This window comes from Equus asinus, chromosome 13, assembly GCF_041296235.1.
Source record: "Equus asinus isolate D_3611 breed Donkey chromosome 13, EquAss-T2T_v2, whole genome shotgun sequence".
In the NCBI taxonomy this organism is placed as follows: Eukaryota; Metazoa; Chordata; class Mammalia; order Perissodactyla; family Equidae; genus Equus; species Equus asinus.
Genome location: NC_091802.1, coordinates 43715502 through 43731160, shown reverse-complemented (window position 1 = coordinate 43731160; position 15659 = coordinate 43715502). Strand labels below are relative to the sequence as shown.

General features: G+C 53.1%; 1 protein-coding gene across 2 annotated transcripts in view; it reads right to left on the bottom strand.

Annotated features, from left to right (window-relative positions):
* Positions 1–4412: 4412 nt before the first annotated feature.
* The window catches only part of NMT1 (N-myristoyltransferase 1), a 29208-nt gene continuing 17961 nt past the window's right edge, over positions 4413–15659 (bottom strand). The window contains exons 4-12 of one of the 2 annotated variants that reach the window (XM_014849399.3): positions 13446–13564; positions 12779–12870; positions 11796–11912; positions 10850–11020; positions 9884–9992; positions 7458–7628; positions 6680–6847; positions 5525–5662; positions 4413–4767 (exon numbers count right to left, since the gene is read on the bottom strand). In XM_014849399.3, the coding sequence (XP_014704885.1) occupies positions 4747–4767; positions 5525–5662; positions 6680–6847; positions 7458–7628; positions 9884–9992; positions 10850–11020; positions 11796–11912; positions 12779–12870; positions 13446–13564 (1106 nt within the window). In that variant the 3' untranslated portion in view covers positions 4413–4746. Of the gene's footprint in view, positions 4768–5524; positions 5663–6331; positions 6552–6679; positions 6848–7457; positions 7629–9883; positions 9993–10849; positions 11021–11795; positions 11913–12778; positions 12871–13445; positions 13565–15659 lie in introns of those variants that run through there. The other variant, XM_070483383.1, reaches the window with a different exon arrangement.

The following is a 15659-nucleotide window of genomic DNA, read 5'->3' as shown; positions in this document are numbered from 1 at the left end:
ACACTGACACTGAACAGAGCAGAGCTTCATGGCAGCTCCCGGAGGGCGGTCTGGGAGCAGGGCTGAGCTAGGGCTTGAATCAGTACCCACAGATCCCAGGGCTGGGCTGTCTCCACCTTCCAGCAACCCCATGACCTGGGGCAGGAAGTGACAGCCTCACCCTGCTCTCAGTTCACGCCAAGTGGCATTTGGTTCTGATGAATTCGTGTGTCTGAAAGAGGATGAGCAGACTCTGCAGGAGCCGAGAAGCCCCCTGTCCAGGAACCATGAAGGAATGGGTGGGCAGCCTGGGTGCACAGTACTCAGGACTGTCGGGAGGGTCAGGCAGCCAAACTGCAGCCCCGGGTGGGAGGCCCGGCGAGGCCGAGGCCAGTTTCAGCTCATGAAGAGCAATTTGTCTGGCCCTACAGAGCCAGCTCTGGTCAGGGCCTGGGCTGGGGGCCTGTCGGTGAGCACTGGACCCTGGGCTGAGCCCCGCATTCTGCTCCTCTTCTGTGGTCTGGTGTAGCAGGGGGAAGGTTTACTGCTGGGATAAGAGCCCCAAGGCTGGGAAGACCACCTTGACAGGGCAGGAGTCTTTAATGCAGGAAAAGCGATGGGAACTGCACATGGGAGGTGCAGGCAAAGAAATCACGCCTGCAACTCTGGAGGTCCCTGGGCACAGACCACCCAGAGGGCTGTGTTCTCCCAGCCAAATCTAAGGGCGGGAGTGAAGGCCTGAGCCTTCAGGAGCTAGAGCGAACGGTGGAGGTGGGTTTAGGCGCGTCAGGAGTCCTCTGGGAAAGCCCTCACATGATCCCGGGGGCAGGTGCTGGGTTCGCTGGCTGCAGCTCAGGGCCCAGGTTCCCTGGAAAGGGGCTCAGAGGCACCAGCCATGGGGGTCCTGAAAGGAACACGGGGTCAGGGCATGGATGGAAAGCTCCAGGAGGAAGAGAACCGGGAATAGGAAATCTAAACGCAGTTGTGCAGGCCTCCTCAGAGCGAGTGCAGTGGGGCCTGGCGACTGCAGTGTTAAAAGGCATCCCTGGTGGCTCCACAGAACCACCCAGCCCTTGGCCCAGAAGGGGAGATGTGGCATCTAGACCAGTGGGAAGGGGCAGTGTCATCAGAAGAGCCACTGCTGCCCGAGGGGGCTGCTCTGTTCCCAGCCGTGGGAGCCCTGGTGCTGGCCCGGAGCCCAGCCACTCCTCTCACACGGAGTGAAGCTGCGTCAGTACTGGCTCCTCGCTGGTGGGTGGGAGAGGTTAGGGGAAAAGAGCCAAGTTTGCCCTGAAAGGGCAGCCTTGCCAAAGGAAGGATGCACAAGTTGCCTGGTGCAGTAGTCCTGAGGGCCTTTCCTGAAGGGCTTATCACCCTCAAGGAGAGGCCACTCAAGCCCAGGCTGGGACTCCATCTGTCCCACTGCCACCTGCAGACCAGAGGAAAACCAGGAGGGCAGAAGGGTTTTCTTCAGCTGCTTCCTTTATTAGAAACAAGTGAGATTTATGGAGCAGAACAACAATGCATTTGTTTTTTCTTCCCCTACCCTGGAAATGGATGCCCCTCCCGCAGTTCAGAGAAAAGCCAAGACAAAAAGGTGAAGCGTCCGCCTTCCCTGTTCCCAGATGCGGCACCTGCCTGCGGTCAATATTTTTAATTGAGTGAAACTGTCCCACACAGCCTCCCTAGGAACAGTCTATTTGCAAGCCTGCCTTCACTTTGAAGTAGGGCAAAACTAAAGCCTTGGGTCTCCTCTGGTTCTGGGGCAGGTGAGCCAGGCCACAGAAAGGCTGCCCCCTGGTGGGTAGGCACTGGCCAGAGATACGCTCCCGCCCCCCTCCTCTGGCCTGCCAGTCAGTCCCTTACCCTCTCCTCGACTGCAGCTCTGTGAAGCTATCCAGGCCTTTGGGCCATCCCTTTGATTGGTTAAATGCTGGTCATCTTTTGGTAAAGAATTCAAGACCACAAGGACACCTACTCCTTGGCTTCAATGAGCCAGCAAGTAAGGGGTGATGGCAGTTACAAGGGAGTTGCAGGCAAGGCCTGAAATTTTCCATAAACCTAGGTGTTGAAGTGGCTTGGTGTGGGCTGGCCTTCAAATCAGACGTCGGCGTCTTCAGAAGGAGGCACGTGTGAGGGAAATGAGCCTTGTGGAGACCTCACTCCAGAGCTGAGGCCTCCTTTCTACCCAGCTTTCTCCCTCCAGAGACCGGAAGCCGTGGGAATGTGCCACAGGGTCAGGGGTCAAATGCAGAGTCAATCCAAAGGCAAGAGGTCAACCTCTAGAAACACAGAATCCAAAAGCCCAATGCCAGCAAGGAGTACTGGCGGCAGAATGAGGGCCAGGCCGGGAGGCCCTCCAACAGCGCTGCCTGAGGCAGGTCCCAGGTGATGGGCTTGGAAGCTCCAGGATGCTTCCCTTGTTTGGTTCAAACCAACTATGGCCCCACCATCCTGCAAGTCTCCTTGTGGGGAGGCCCTGAACCCCAAGCAACGGTTCTGTCTGAGCTCTCTGGCCTGAAGTCCTGGAAGGGGTTGAGCGAAGAACCCAGGGGCTGTTTGGACAAAAAGGAGACTAAGAGCAGCCACCGACTCCTGCAGATGGGGGCAGTGGTGCGGAGGGCTGGGCGGGGTCCCGTGAGACAACAGCAGAGTCCAAGGAGCAGGCCACATGGTTTTGGAGGGAGACCTAGGAGATCTGTTTCTTCCAGAGCAGCCACGGGCCTCACACTTTCCATTCCATGACCTGGGCCAACCAAGGCAAAGCTTACTCCAGGGGCTGCTGTGCACCCTAAACATGGTGAGCTGCTCTAGGACTTGGGGCGCCGGGGGTCTGACGTCTGTGAGCTGTGAAGGCAAGCCCCTGCCTCTCCAGCTCCTCCTGTCTGTGGAATGCAGGGCACATCTTGCTAAGAACAGCAGCTTCTTTGGTCTGGGTATCTTGGAGTCAAGGAGTCAAACGTCAGCCACGACTGCTGGTGCCTGGGGCTGGCAGCACAGGGAAAATGGGGAGAAGGGAGGCCCCTAGAGGCCTCTGATGAAAATCCAATAAGTGGAGTTGCAGGCTCCAGCAGCAGGCTGCAGAGCGGGCAGCGTTCCCGCAGGTGGCACAGCTCCCATCCCAAGCACACAATTTCCTACAGTTTTGGGGACTCTGCAGAATGAGCCTCTGGCAAACTTCACCAAAACTTAGAGCCTGAAACACAGCTCTGTTGGCCTACAGAGCATGGCTTCAGTTAGTGGGACTCGGCTGAGCCTGGCTTCTTGGCTAAGGCTTCCTTCCCCTACAAGTAGCCGAGAGGCGAAAGCAGCCAGGAACCACCCCCCACACCACATGCCGCCCTATCCACCCATTACTTTCTCCTAGAGCAAAAGCTACACAGAAACCTGGATGTGGGTCACTGACAATTCCACAGCCCAGTCCTCCCCAAGCCACTTGGCTGAGCACAACTAAGGAATGCCCACACGGACAACCACGTGACCGGAGGCTCCATTACTTTTGGGGAAATTGGCAGCATTAATAACCATCACCACCACCACAAAAATCCACAAAACATCATCAGAGAAAATGAGACTCAGACAATGGCAACATAAAGTCATTTCTGCTGCCAAGTCCAGATCGGCGTCTAACCAACACTCCTTCCACTCCCTGCGGGCAGAGTCTTGAAAAGGAGCACAACGAGATGTGGCTAATGGGCTGGAAGGCACGGGCCAGGCAGCTGCAGGGGCCTGGGTATCGGCCCCACGCTGTCCTTGCCCAACCACCCTGGGGGCATCAAGATGCTGGCCCTCTGCTCTAAGATGAGCTAAGCAGGGCTGGCACTGATATGGTCCCCACAAGGTCCCAGATGCTACAAGGAGGTCCGAGGTCTCCTTCAAACTGCCAGTCACCCCAGGCAGTGGAAAAATGCAGTCTCACAGCGGACTCATCCCTATAAGGTTGGCAACAGCTGGCTAAAGAGCCTTTTTAAATCAGTTGGCAGGACGACTTCCTACAGGGAGCAGGCCGAGAGGATGGAAGAAGGGACTCAACTAAGGAAATCAGCTTCCCCAGATCATGCCTGCTGCGGCCTCTGCAGGGACGCCTCTGCGTGGGGTCAGCCCCGCCAGGACTCCCCCTGCCGTTCTGTGAGATCCGAGCGCTCCCCAAAGCTCGGCACAGTCCCTCCACCTTACCCTGCCTTCTCGAAGCCAATCATTCCAGCCAATTCAGAAGGGAAACTGGCTAAGATTCCCCACATCCTCTTTCTCCTGCTCCACCAAGAAAAGTCAATGCCTGCTTTCAGAAGGAAAAAATTCACTGTACCAATATGTTTGTCTGGCACTGTCCTTGGCTTCTAATTTTGAGGAATGATCTGGATTCAGTTTTTCATTAGAGACCGAACATCCTTGTACATTTGGAACATGAAAGATATTTAAAATATTTATATATATAATATATATATATACTTTTATTATTCACCCGTTAACTCCATAATATGCCAATCACGAGCTAGCTTTCAGCAGTTACATTCCCTTGATCACGGCTGCATAAGAATGTGATAAATTGGAAAACAGGGAGACCAGAGACATGGCCAGAGGTGACATCACGCAGCCTACGCTTGCAATACAATTGTCAAGTTCAGTGGTGGTTTGGTAAAGCCGGTTCAGTTCTGTTCCCTTTGCCTGGGACTCTCACGTTTGTGAAAATTGGACCAACAAGTGGTGGGGTTCCATTTCCTGGTTTGAATTCTCAGTGGCTTTATCCAGAATCTCACTGGCAACTGGTTACTGTAACACCAGCCCAACCTAGGAGAGCCAATGGGGAGAGGCAGAGTTGAGTCGACAGTTGTCTGAAGACTCTCTCACTTCCCCCCAAGTCCTGAAGTTCCAGATGACTGAGCCCCTGGGCCACTGGGCTGTGGGAGTGGTCACGGCGAGCCGGGACTCTCACCCCACCTCCACAGAGGCTTTATACATCCATCAGGCCCTCCAAGGAAAGCAGCTGCCAGCATCCTGAGGAACACTGGTCACGAGGCTCCCTCCAGCTCATCTGTCAGTTATTTCGTAAATGCTGGCAACAGCCATAGCCCTGGGCTGCCATTGGGAGCTGGTGGAGGAAGAGCTGAGGAAGGGTCACACTGGGAGGAGGCAGGCAGCCCAGCAGAGGAAAAATCCCTCAGATCTGCAGACTCTAACCTTCCTGGCTAACCAGGGGCCACTTGACTTGCAGTTTCCTGAGACTGTCCCGAATGCCCTGCCCCCAGGCAGCTGAGGTGGCTCACCTGGTGGGAACAGAAGCTGGAGACCACCTTCCTGCTTCTGTGCGGCTCTGGGGCCCCTCCCCTCTGCCACCCTCACGCCAGATGCTGAAAGGGGAACACTGCCCCTGCTAGTCTGGCCATCACAGAAAGGGGACCTTACAAGGGCCCAAACACCACTTAACAAGGGCCGAGACTGATGCTGGATCCCAGACGTGTGGCCCTATTTCTGCTGGAGACACCAACTCCCTGAGCCAGGCAGCCGAATGGGGCCTTGGTGGAGGCTGCACACGGCACGTACGTACCTTCTCCGCCCCCATGCTGGGGCACTTCCAATTGTAAAGATAATACTGCAGGTTGCCATCCCCTATGCCAAACTTGAGCTTCTCCAGGAAGGTTTTGTTCTCCATGAGATCCAGTGCATTGAACACGTCAAACCCTTTCTGCACGGCAGCAGGGAGAAACACGAATAGATGAAGACAGGTAAACGCTGCCTCACTTTCTGCCCTTTTCTATCACGTCAAAACCATCACAGAGGCAGCCATGAGAGCACTCTTCCTTCCGAAGCTCCGGCTGCCTCCATGTGAAATCCAAACTCCAGCCAGTGCCCTGCTCTCCAGTGGCGGTTCTCACGACACTCTGAGCGCCACTCCACCCAGCCTCTCCTCAGTGTCCCTCCAAGTACACACTTGTGTTCTCAGTGTCAGGCCACTGCAGTTAACAACTGTTCCTTGTTAAGCCTCTGAAACACTCCAGAAATTTCCACAGTCCTCTCTGGAGACCAAGCCCCAAAGCCCTTCCTCTGAGAAGCTGGCTCCTGTCAGCTACTTGGCATGTGCATTGTTCCCTTGCTCCCCAGACACCCAAATCCTAGGCCTTCAGTGTGCACCATGTGACTTTACGGCACCTCATGCTGCTTTGAGACTGTGACGAAGACACTTCCTAAATTTCACCAACTCAGTCAGAAGCTCTCACAGGGCAAAGACTGGACTGTCCATCGTTTGGCCAGCCCACAGGAGGCTGGGTCCAGTACCAGCAGAACCCACAATGAAGGACTGAGTGACGATCACCTCCCCAGGTGTAACAGAAGCCCAGGCCCCGCCCCTCATGCTCTACAGTCGGCCGCGCCAATGACTCACCACAACAGAGACCAATTTCCCCATTCTCTCCCTCTACTGCCCGAGCAGGCCAGGCTATTCAGGCTCCCTGGCAGCATGCCCCGAGAGAATGGAACTCACCGTAATGAATCAGAGTTCAATGCTTCCCTTCATGTGGATGCCCCTTGCTCTCTCCTAGTTTTGAGCTGCTGGCTGAAAACTGCTGGGCCCCTTCCTAAGGGGAGCAGGAGGGCGAGGAGGGCTCGAAGACCCCACCGGGGCAGCTACTCCCATGAGCAGTGCTCACCACTGCTCCACCGCCCCTTCCCCACAGATCTCCAGACCCTCCGGGCTTCTCCTCACCATTTTGGCGAGAACAAGGGCATCGCTCATGAGGTCTAGAAGAGGGGTCTGGGTGTGAACGTTGTAGAAAGAATAAGCAGCCTTTAGACTCTTGTGGGTTGGATGGTTCATGATGGTGGAAGGAAGTGTATAAAAGCTCAGGAAATCTGTCACCTCTCCGTTTGCATTCTGAAGGGAAAACAACAAAAGGAGGCAACGTCACATGTGCACGAGGATCCATCCTGCAGCCTGGGAACAAAGCTTGCAATTGCTCCCATACCCTCAGGCAGCTCTGCTCCTCTAGATGAATGGGTGAAATGCGGGGAGAAGATACACTGGCTAAGGGCACTTGAGGACAGAGCCAGGAGGAAAATCCAAGCAGGACTGTCGGCTAACCTGCCGAGCTCCCCTTCCCTGCCTGCCAGGGACTTCTTGCAGCTCACATTCCCCCAAGCCGTGTCCTCAATGCCTGGCCAGCACCACCTCAAGCAGGGACGGGCAGGGAATCGAAGGCTTACCTGACTAGGGGGGCTCAGTTCTCTACTCTGGGTCACCAACGGGGACTGGGGAGGAGCGGGGAAGAAGGGCTCATGCCTAGTCCAGAGGGCATCCTTTTAGCAAGTGTAAGCTACAACTTCCTGTCTCCAGGGAGGACCAAGTGTGGATGCTCAAGATTGTCCACAGCGCCAACAATCCTGCCAGTCAGTTCTTCAGTCACCAAGCCCAGGGAACCTGGCCGCTTGAGGAGGCTGCCTCTCTGCAAATGGGTCAGAGGACCAGAACACCCCTCCCCACTCACCTCCACCACAAAAGTGTCGATGATATTCTCCTGGGGGTAGAACCAGTGCTCCACCTCTTCCTGGCTCATGACTGGCGTGAGGTGGAACTGCTTCAGGTACCTAGTGAGAAGCTGGTGCACTACTGGAATGTCTTTTTTTTCCATTGGTCGCAGCCCGGCTGTCTTGGGAGTCTGGAGGGAAGAAAGATGAGACAGCATCAGATGTGCTGACCGTGAGCATCTTGGCTCCCTCTCAAGTCCTCCAGACACCCAAAACTTCACGCTGTCTCCCTTCCTACCTCGACCCTGGATCTATCCACCCAGGCCCTCAAGAGAGAATCCTCAGTCACCCTTGGCAACTCCCTCTCACCCACTGTCCATATCCACTCAGGCACATGTCCTGCCTCTTCGGTGTCTTTGGCCCCTTCCCTCCTAGTTAAGGCTGTCTGTCGTCCTTGGCTAAGGCTGTTGCTTCAATCTCTTATCCATATGGCCCAGGCTGTCTTCCTAAGAAAACATAACCCATTATGCTCCTCCCTTGTTCCACAGGTTCTGACACAGAACACAAGACCTTCTACCCTCTGGACCAGTTGGCTCTTGTGACTGTGCCTTCTGTCCCACTAACCTAGTAGCTCTCAGTGGGGGCAATTTTGCCCCCCGGAGGACAACTAACCATATTTGGAGACATTTTTGGTTGTCACAGTTAGGAGGAGGGGTGCTACTGGCATCTAGTGGGTAGAAGCCAGGGATGCTGCTAAACATCCTATAACGCACAGGACAAACCCCTAAAACAAAGAATCACCTGGCCCAAAATGCTAATGGTGCCATAATGGAGAGAAACCCTGACTACCCCCATTGATGTGTTGGGCTAGGTCCAGCCACGTGCTACTCCTGGGCCTCAGCAAAGCCTTTCTTGGCCCCTCTCCTCCAAGCCCTCACAACCTCCTCCCACTGAAGGTAGCTGACCTCTTTCTACACTGGTCTCTTCTATAGACCTAGAGCATTGCACAGACACGTTCCCAGCCACTGGCACTGGGGAACCCCTAGGCCCAGCAGAGTCTGCACTAGATGACCACTTTGTCTGTCTACTTGGACAGCAGTGCCACCCAGAGTGCCCCCAGCAGGACACTGCTGCCAGTTAAATTCAGAAGGAAAGCATGAACTGCTGGGATTTAATCTCAAACCAGAATCCCACCCCACAGCTGCTGTTTCTTAAAAAACGCTTCAGTGGAATGAAGCCATGTGATGCTCTAGAGTAAATAGGGGGGCTGACAGAACATCCCCAAAGGCTCAACACACAAAGGTGGGGTCAGCCAGTCTGAAAACAGGGCGGAGTTATATACCACAGTCTCTGTCTGATACAAGTGCTTCTCAGTGTAGGAACTGCTTTTAAAACTGGAGTTCCAGGATCTCTAGCCACCAAATTTCCTTGCTGATGGTGATATCTCTAGGGAACACTTACTGACCTCATTTCTACATGGTAGCTCCTACAAGGACACCTCAAATCCTGGACAGAGAAGCAGCCAGGCTGGGGTTCTCGCTCACAGGAGAGCTCCAGAGACACTCTTCTAGCTGCTACACCACTTTAAGAACGCTCTCTGCCTGCCTAGAACTCAGGGCAAATCTGTCATAATACCAGAAAGGAGAAGACACCCATCATGGCCCCCCAAATCTGGTTCTTTGGGCAGTGTCTAACTACGCTGCAGTGGTCTCTCAAAATGGGACACTAATGACCCCAATCCAGTGGGGGATTAGCCCAATTCCAAGGATTAATCCAGTTTAGGCGGGCAGCCCTCTGATGGGCAGGCACCCAATAACTGTGCTGACACTGACCAGAAGAGCCCTGAGTGAAGAGAAGCGATTCTAAGACCTGTGAGGATCCTGAACCAGGCACAAGTGGAGAACAAGGAGCATTTGTTTTATTGGGCAGCTAGGCGAACTGGGACCCAGAATAGAAAACCAGCTCACTCCAGGTTGCCCAGTCCTTCAATGGCAAAATCTGGATGGGGGAACTGGGATTACAAATCTGGGCTTCCCTCGCCAGCTCAGGTCACGCCTCCTTCACCTGACTGCGCAGAGGGAGCGGCAGACGCTCTATGGCCTATTGTCACTGGGCTCCGGGATGTGCTACAGCCCAGTGAGTGGATTCAGCTTTCTATTTATGCTTCACCAAGGCTCAAGTCACAGAGAATAGGTGATCCGAGCCTATCACCAGATGACGGAGAAGCTAGCCCAGATGCAGGCACAGGAGAACTGAGAAAGTCACACTAAAACAAAACTCTTGCTATAGATAACAGATATGGAAAGTCTAGGAATCTGGAAACCACAGGTCAGGTCACTTTTCTGGCCCCCCAGCCCCACCCCAAAGCCTTGTTCCTTTCCTCTGAGGACCAGGCTCTCCTCGGCCTCGCTCTGGCCCCTGCCCATCACCCCAGAGCACCACTGGCCTCTGGCAGTCGGTAGAGCTTCATGGTACGCTGCATAGTCATATTTCTGCTCAGGTGGGAGAACTTCACTTCAATCAGCTTCCGGGGGTTTAGGGACCGATGCCAGTACCTGTGGGGACACAAATGTCCTGTCCTCAGAGGATTCTGGCAAGTTGCATTAAGAGGACGACAGGATGGAGATCTCCAGATGGCCAGCAGGTGGCGTGAGAGACACATCGGGCTCCATTTGAGCCAGTGGCGTCGCCCCACTCTCCAACCTCCCCCCCCCAGTGAATGCAGAGCGGCACAGCTCTTCCTGTATTTTCTTTCTCCCTGCTTTTCCTTCTCAGTTTCAAAAGCCACTCCTCTGTTACAGCAGTTGTCTGGGAAGAGCACTCCTCACTCCTGGAATCAAGTCAACGGGAGACATAGTTCTCTGAACGTTCATCCTCCTCTCCCTCCTCTGCTGCATTTGCCTGATGCTTTGACTGTTGAAGTTCTTGAGGCAGGGAATGTTCAATTTTCAAACAACTTTCTGAGGCAGCTGTCTTGGGTCACAGAGGGATCAGACATGCTCTCTTTGGTCCACACAATATTCAAAACAAAATTGAGCCAACCATTTAAAACTTTTGGACACTTACTGTAAAAATACAGACTTGGGTTTATCCTTAAAAAACTAAAAAAAACCCCCAGCAGACTGACACCCCTCCCATTTCCAAATGGCAGGAATCAGCAGGAACTGGGAATGGCTAACCCCCTTGGGCAGGGCACACACTCTCCAGTCTGCCCTTCCTACAAGATCCCTCTTCACGCCTCCACGCTCCCTACCTGGATCCTGTGGGCACCCACCACCCATCTTATCAGATGCTAGAGAAGCAAGATGCTCCCGGGCACATACTGAGCTGAGGGGCAGAGTTGTGACTCAGTGACATGGCTCAACCAGAGCAGGCATGCCAGTATTTCTAGGATCATGCAAGAGATTTTTACCTGCAAGTGCCAACAGGCTTTGGTAAGACCACCCCGGCAGTGTAAACAGCTTGGAAAATGCCCTCCAGGTGAACCCGCCGGGTTATCTCTCGGATCAGGACGGGAGCCACCCTCTTAGAGCGCAGCTTCTTGTGGACACATAGGAAGTTGATCTCCACCATCTTCTTCTCTCTGGAGAGAGGGGAGAAAAATCCAGCGATGAGGCTTTTAACACGGAAGGTAATCCCTTCAAGTACATGGAGCCACCCCTGTAGGGCCGGGGTCTCCAGCACAGGCATGCATTCGGCACCACCTGCACTCCGTGGTCAGTACTCAACTCCCTCCCGCTGCTCTGCTGTACCAGGCAGGGACCCCACTCTCAACACAGACTCCGTGTCCAGAGGTTAAGTGGGACTCAAGCAAACTCCTTTATTGGAGGCACCACCAGCATCTCCCTGATGAATTCCCAACAGCAGGCAGGGAACCCCACAGAGCAAGTCAAGGGCTATTCTAGGATTTCAGGGGTTCTAACTCCTACAAGAATCCATGGCCTATAAGCCCAGACGGCTGTGGTAGAAGAATCTGATATTTCCAGGGAAAATGAACAGCACAGCTCAAAGGCCCTGTGACCATTTGGATGTGAGTCACACTGGCTCCAGCTCATTTCTGAAGCTGCCCAAGTGTCTCAGCGTGTGACTGGTGCCAGTGCAAACACTGAGCTCCTGTTCAGGTAGCACACTGGCCCCCAGGTGGAGCCTTTCCAGCCCAGGACACAGATGAGAAGCAGCAACAATCCACAGCAAAACAGGTGGTTCCTATTATGAATTTCTATTCCTAGGACCTGAGATCCCTCCCTTCATGGGACCTCCCCTCTTTCTTTTGTGGAAGGTGTACCTTTTTTCTTCTCCCTCCCAGACCAAGCAGGATGGTGGGGACATGGGGGGTGGGGGGTGGTGTAGGAGCTTACGTGTCATAGATGTGGATGTTTGCTGGGATGGCACTAATGAACCCAACCAGTTTCCGACTTGAGACCACTCGAACCCCGCAGTGCCACTGGGGGAGCCAGCCAGGCGGCCGGAGAGCCCTAGAGGAGAGACAGGGGCTGTGGCTGCGGTGCTGCATGCCAGCGGGCTGGGCAGGCTGTTTGGGCTCCACAGCTGAGTCTTGTTTCTAACCCCGTGCTACCACCTCACTGGGAGTTAACAGCTAAATTCTCTTCAGAGCCAAGCCCTCCTGGACACAAATGGGATCGAGCCAGAGCCCCTTCTTGCTGCTCAGCCCACTTGGCCTACTTACTCACCCAATCCAAAGCTGGCATACTGAGGATTTCACACCCGATCCAATTTCTCTGTGCTCACTCACTCTGACAGCCAGAGGACTGGCCTCCTTGGCTCCGAGTCCAGTGGGTCTCGTGGTTGGGAGTCGACTGTGGAACCCCTGGAGCTCTGATCTCCAACTGCCCTCTGGGTACCATCATTCCCACTCAGCTTTCTGCCCATTTGTCCTTTCCCCCTCCATTTCAGCCTCATGCCTCTACCTTCTTGGATATTAAACGTGGCCCAGGAGGGTGGATGGCTCAGCCAGGCAAGGCCATTTTCATACACCTGAGCATGCTCAGGACCTGCATAGAAAACGACCCTGCTTTTCCTTTCCATCTTAGTGAGTCCCATCCCTCCTTCCCTTCTTACATAAAGTCACCATACAACAGATGCTCTTTTCTTCTGGGTACCAATTCCACAAAGGTCTCCCTCACCCAGTCATTCTACCTTAAATAAGGTTTCTATTCTAAGCTCCCCTGGAAGCAAGCCTCCTTCAGATGCAGGAACTCAAAAATTACACACTAATTTCCCATAAAAGGTTGGCTCTCAGCAGGGATGAAAAATCTGGCACCCTGTGGTTAGTCTGCTCTATGCCTTGCCCCAGAACCATAAGAAAGCCCTTACAACTCACCACAAAAGAAATTCTGGGGAATAATCAAATCGGAACATGTTGTCATCATCTTCCACATAATTCTCATTCAGGAGGGTATACAGTTCTTTCAGCTGTAGAGAAAGAAGGAGCCGCCTTGGAGGTATTCTGCCAGACAGGGGACCAACTCCAGTACCCTGGGGCTCCAGGCTTTTCAGAAGGAGAAGGCAAAATACCAAAACCTCTACTGACTCTCCCAAACCCTTTGCAGCCCAGGCATGGCAGAGGCTCTTCTGGAACAAGCACCCTAGCTGTAAGAGGAGACTGAGCTGCCAAGGAAGGGGTGGAGGGATGGACTTAACTAAAGTGGCAGACCAAGAATGTCATCCAACTAACCAACAACTCCACCTTTAAGACATGGCAATGAATGAAGGGATGGACAAGGAAGATGAAAGCCTGAAAAAAGGGTATCTACCTTGGGGTGCTACAGAGGTAAACCTTCAGCTTGCCAGAAAAGTTGAGTACTATTTATGGGGAGTCTTGGGCAGGCCCCAGAGGCAACAGATGGGGGGTCTGCTCCGACCTGCTTGGCTCAGCTCTCAAGAGAGTCCTCGAGGAAGGCTTAAGTACAAGCTGTCTTGGTATGACGGCAGGGCTCACTATGAAAGTGGTGCCAATCCACACCTGTGCCCTGCCTGGGCCTACTCACCACACCCCGGTCGCCCAGGTCCAAGGCATCCCAGGTGAAGCCCTGGGGCAGGGTGTAGGGCTCCCGGCGGATGTTGTCTTTGTCAGGCTCCACGGGACCGTGGGTGTTCACCACTTCTCCTGGAAGAAGAGCAAGCCATGAGCCTCACCCTCTGCCTCCTGGGGGAGGGAAGGGACTCCGCTCAAAAATCGACCTCCTGTCCCTGAGCACTCTCCATCTGAAGAACACTCTGTGCTTGGCAAGTGCTTACCATCTCTCCAGCTACCCTTGGCCCCTAACTGAGGGCCAATTCTTGGCACAACTTTAGAACAATCACTGGGATCCAAGGTGGTTGGTTTTTTGGAAATCCTTCTAAATCTCCCTTCGGCTACTGAATGACAAACATTTATCTTGACTAATTTGGCTTCCTGCCTCCTGGTTGCTATGGAGTGCTGTCATGGCCCTGGCCCGGGCCCACCGACCTGGATGGATTTTTAAGGAGCTAAACAAGGCTGCTTTTGTGTCATCAGCAATAATAATGTACTGGGTCCATTCCTGAACCAAACGATGGCATCTAGGCGCCATGCTCAATCTTGGCCCTGCCAGTCTTAGCTTTCAGCAACACGGGCCAGTTAACTGCTGCTGCCAACTTGGGCTCTCAGTGTTTATAGAGGCCTGTGAGCGCCTTTAGGCAAATCACTGAATCTACATAATGCTGCCGGGAGGTCACCCTCTGACACAACATCCCCACCCTGGAGAGACACCTCTCTGGGGAGTGTGTAGGGAGTGCCGGGGGTGTTCAGAAGACACAGCCTCGATTCCCACCCACAGCCAAATTGGACTCATCTGATAAACTTGGACAAATCAACCACTTAATTTTGACCCTTGGATTATTTAGTTTCTATAATTCAGAGTTCATTCATGTTCACACTTGGAAGAATACAGTGTTTACTACATTTTGAAAATGGAGTCTTCAAAAGGGACCCACTCACTAGACTGCTCCTAGGAAAGGACTCTGTACACGCTAGGCACTCAGTTCATGCTTTTACTGACTTCCAGACTCCTGGCCCAAATACATCATTTGACTGTGTAACAGGCGGCTCTAGATGCCCCCGTGACGGATCCGTGAGGCAGATGAAGTGGAAATGGCTACATCAGCCTGAGCTGAAGACAGCACTGTCAGGATTGACCATCTAACTTTCTTTCACTCAACCCTTTAACTGAACACCAACAGTGCCTCAGACATTGTGGGCTAGGAAATAGCAGGGGAAAAATGAGACATTATCAAGGTGCTCAGGATCACAAACTGGAAAGCTCAGGCAGTGACAGGGACACACAGCAGGGAAGCTTTTGGCTACTTTCTATTTATAACCTGGCTCCCAAATAGGTCTGCTGGGGAGAGGCTATATTTTTCTTCCCCAGTTTAGAAATTGGCCTGTTGATTTATTCACAAAGTAGCCCTTTTGAATTAGTTTAATATAAGTCAATCCACTTCCAGTTCACTGCCACGTATAATTTCTGAGCCTACAAGGCAGAGGGCCAGACCTTTGGAAAGTACCAAGGATTCCTACTCTAGTCTTGTCTAGGTGCTAGGCAATTTTCCTTGTCTTGTTTTAAATTTACACCTTTTCCAAAATACACTTTCTAACTTCAGAATATTTTTACTTCATTTTTTTTTCCCTAAATGATTTCCACAGATAAGATACTGGTGGTCTTGCCCGTTGTATTATAATAATCTCAAGGTCCAATCTTTCCATTTAGGCCAGTTACTACATCCTGTATACAACAAGCATTTCCGTTCATGCTTTCACCACATGTTCACAGAATCCTAGAATATGCCGGTTCTGTGGCAGAAGCTGTGAATGAAATGGACACAGGTCCTCATCATCATGGGCACCAAACAGATAAGTAAGCCGGCATGATGAGAGCCCATGACAACGAAGTACAGGGTGCCACAGGACCTGCGGGGGCAGGGAGGGGCATGTCAGGAAAGACCTCTCAGGAATTATCTAAAAGTGCGACCTTAAGGATAATTAGGAATTAGGGGGAGGTGGACTGGGTGGGATAGGGAGGGTGTGTGCACAGAGGGGTTAGTATATGTAAAGGACTGGAGATGAAGGAGGGGAAGTTCAAGTACATGAGGCTGGAGAGGAAAGCTCAGAACCATCATGGCGGGCCTTGCAAGCTACCACAGAGGCTGGACTTTATCCTCAGAGCCGCAGGACATCCTGAGGA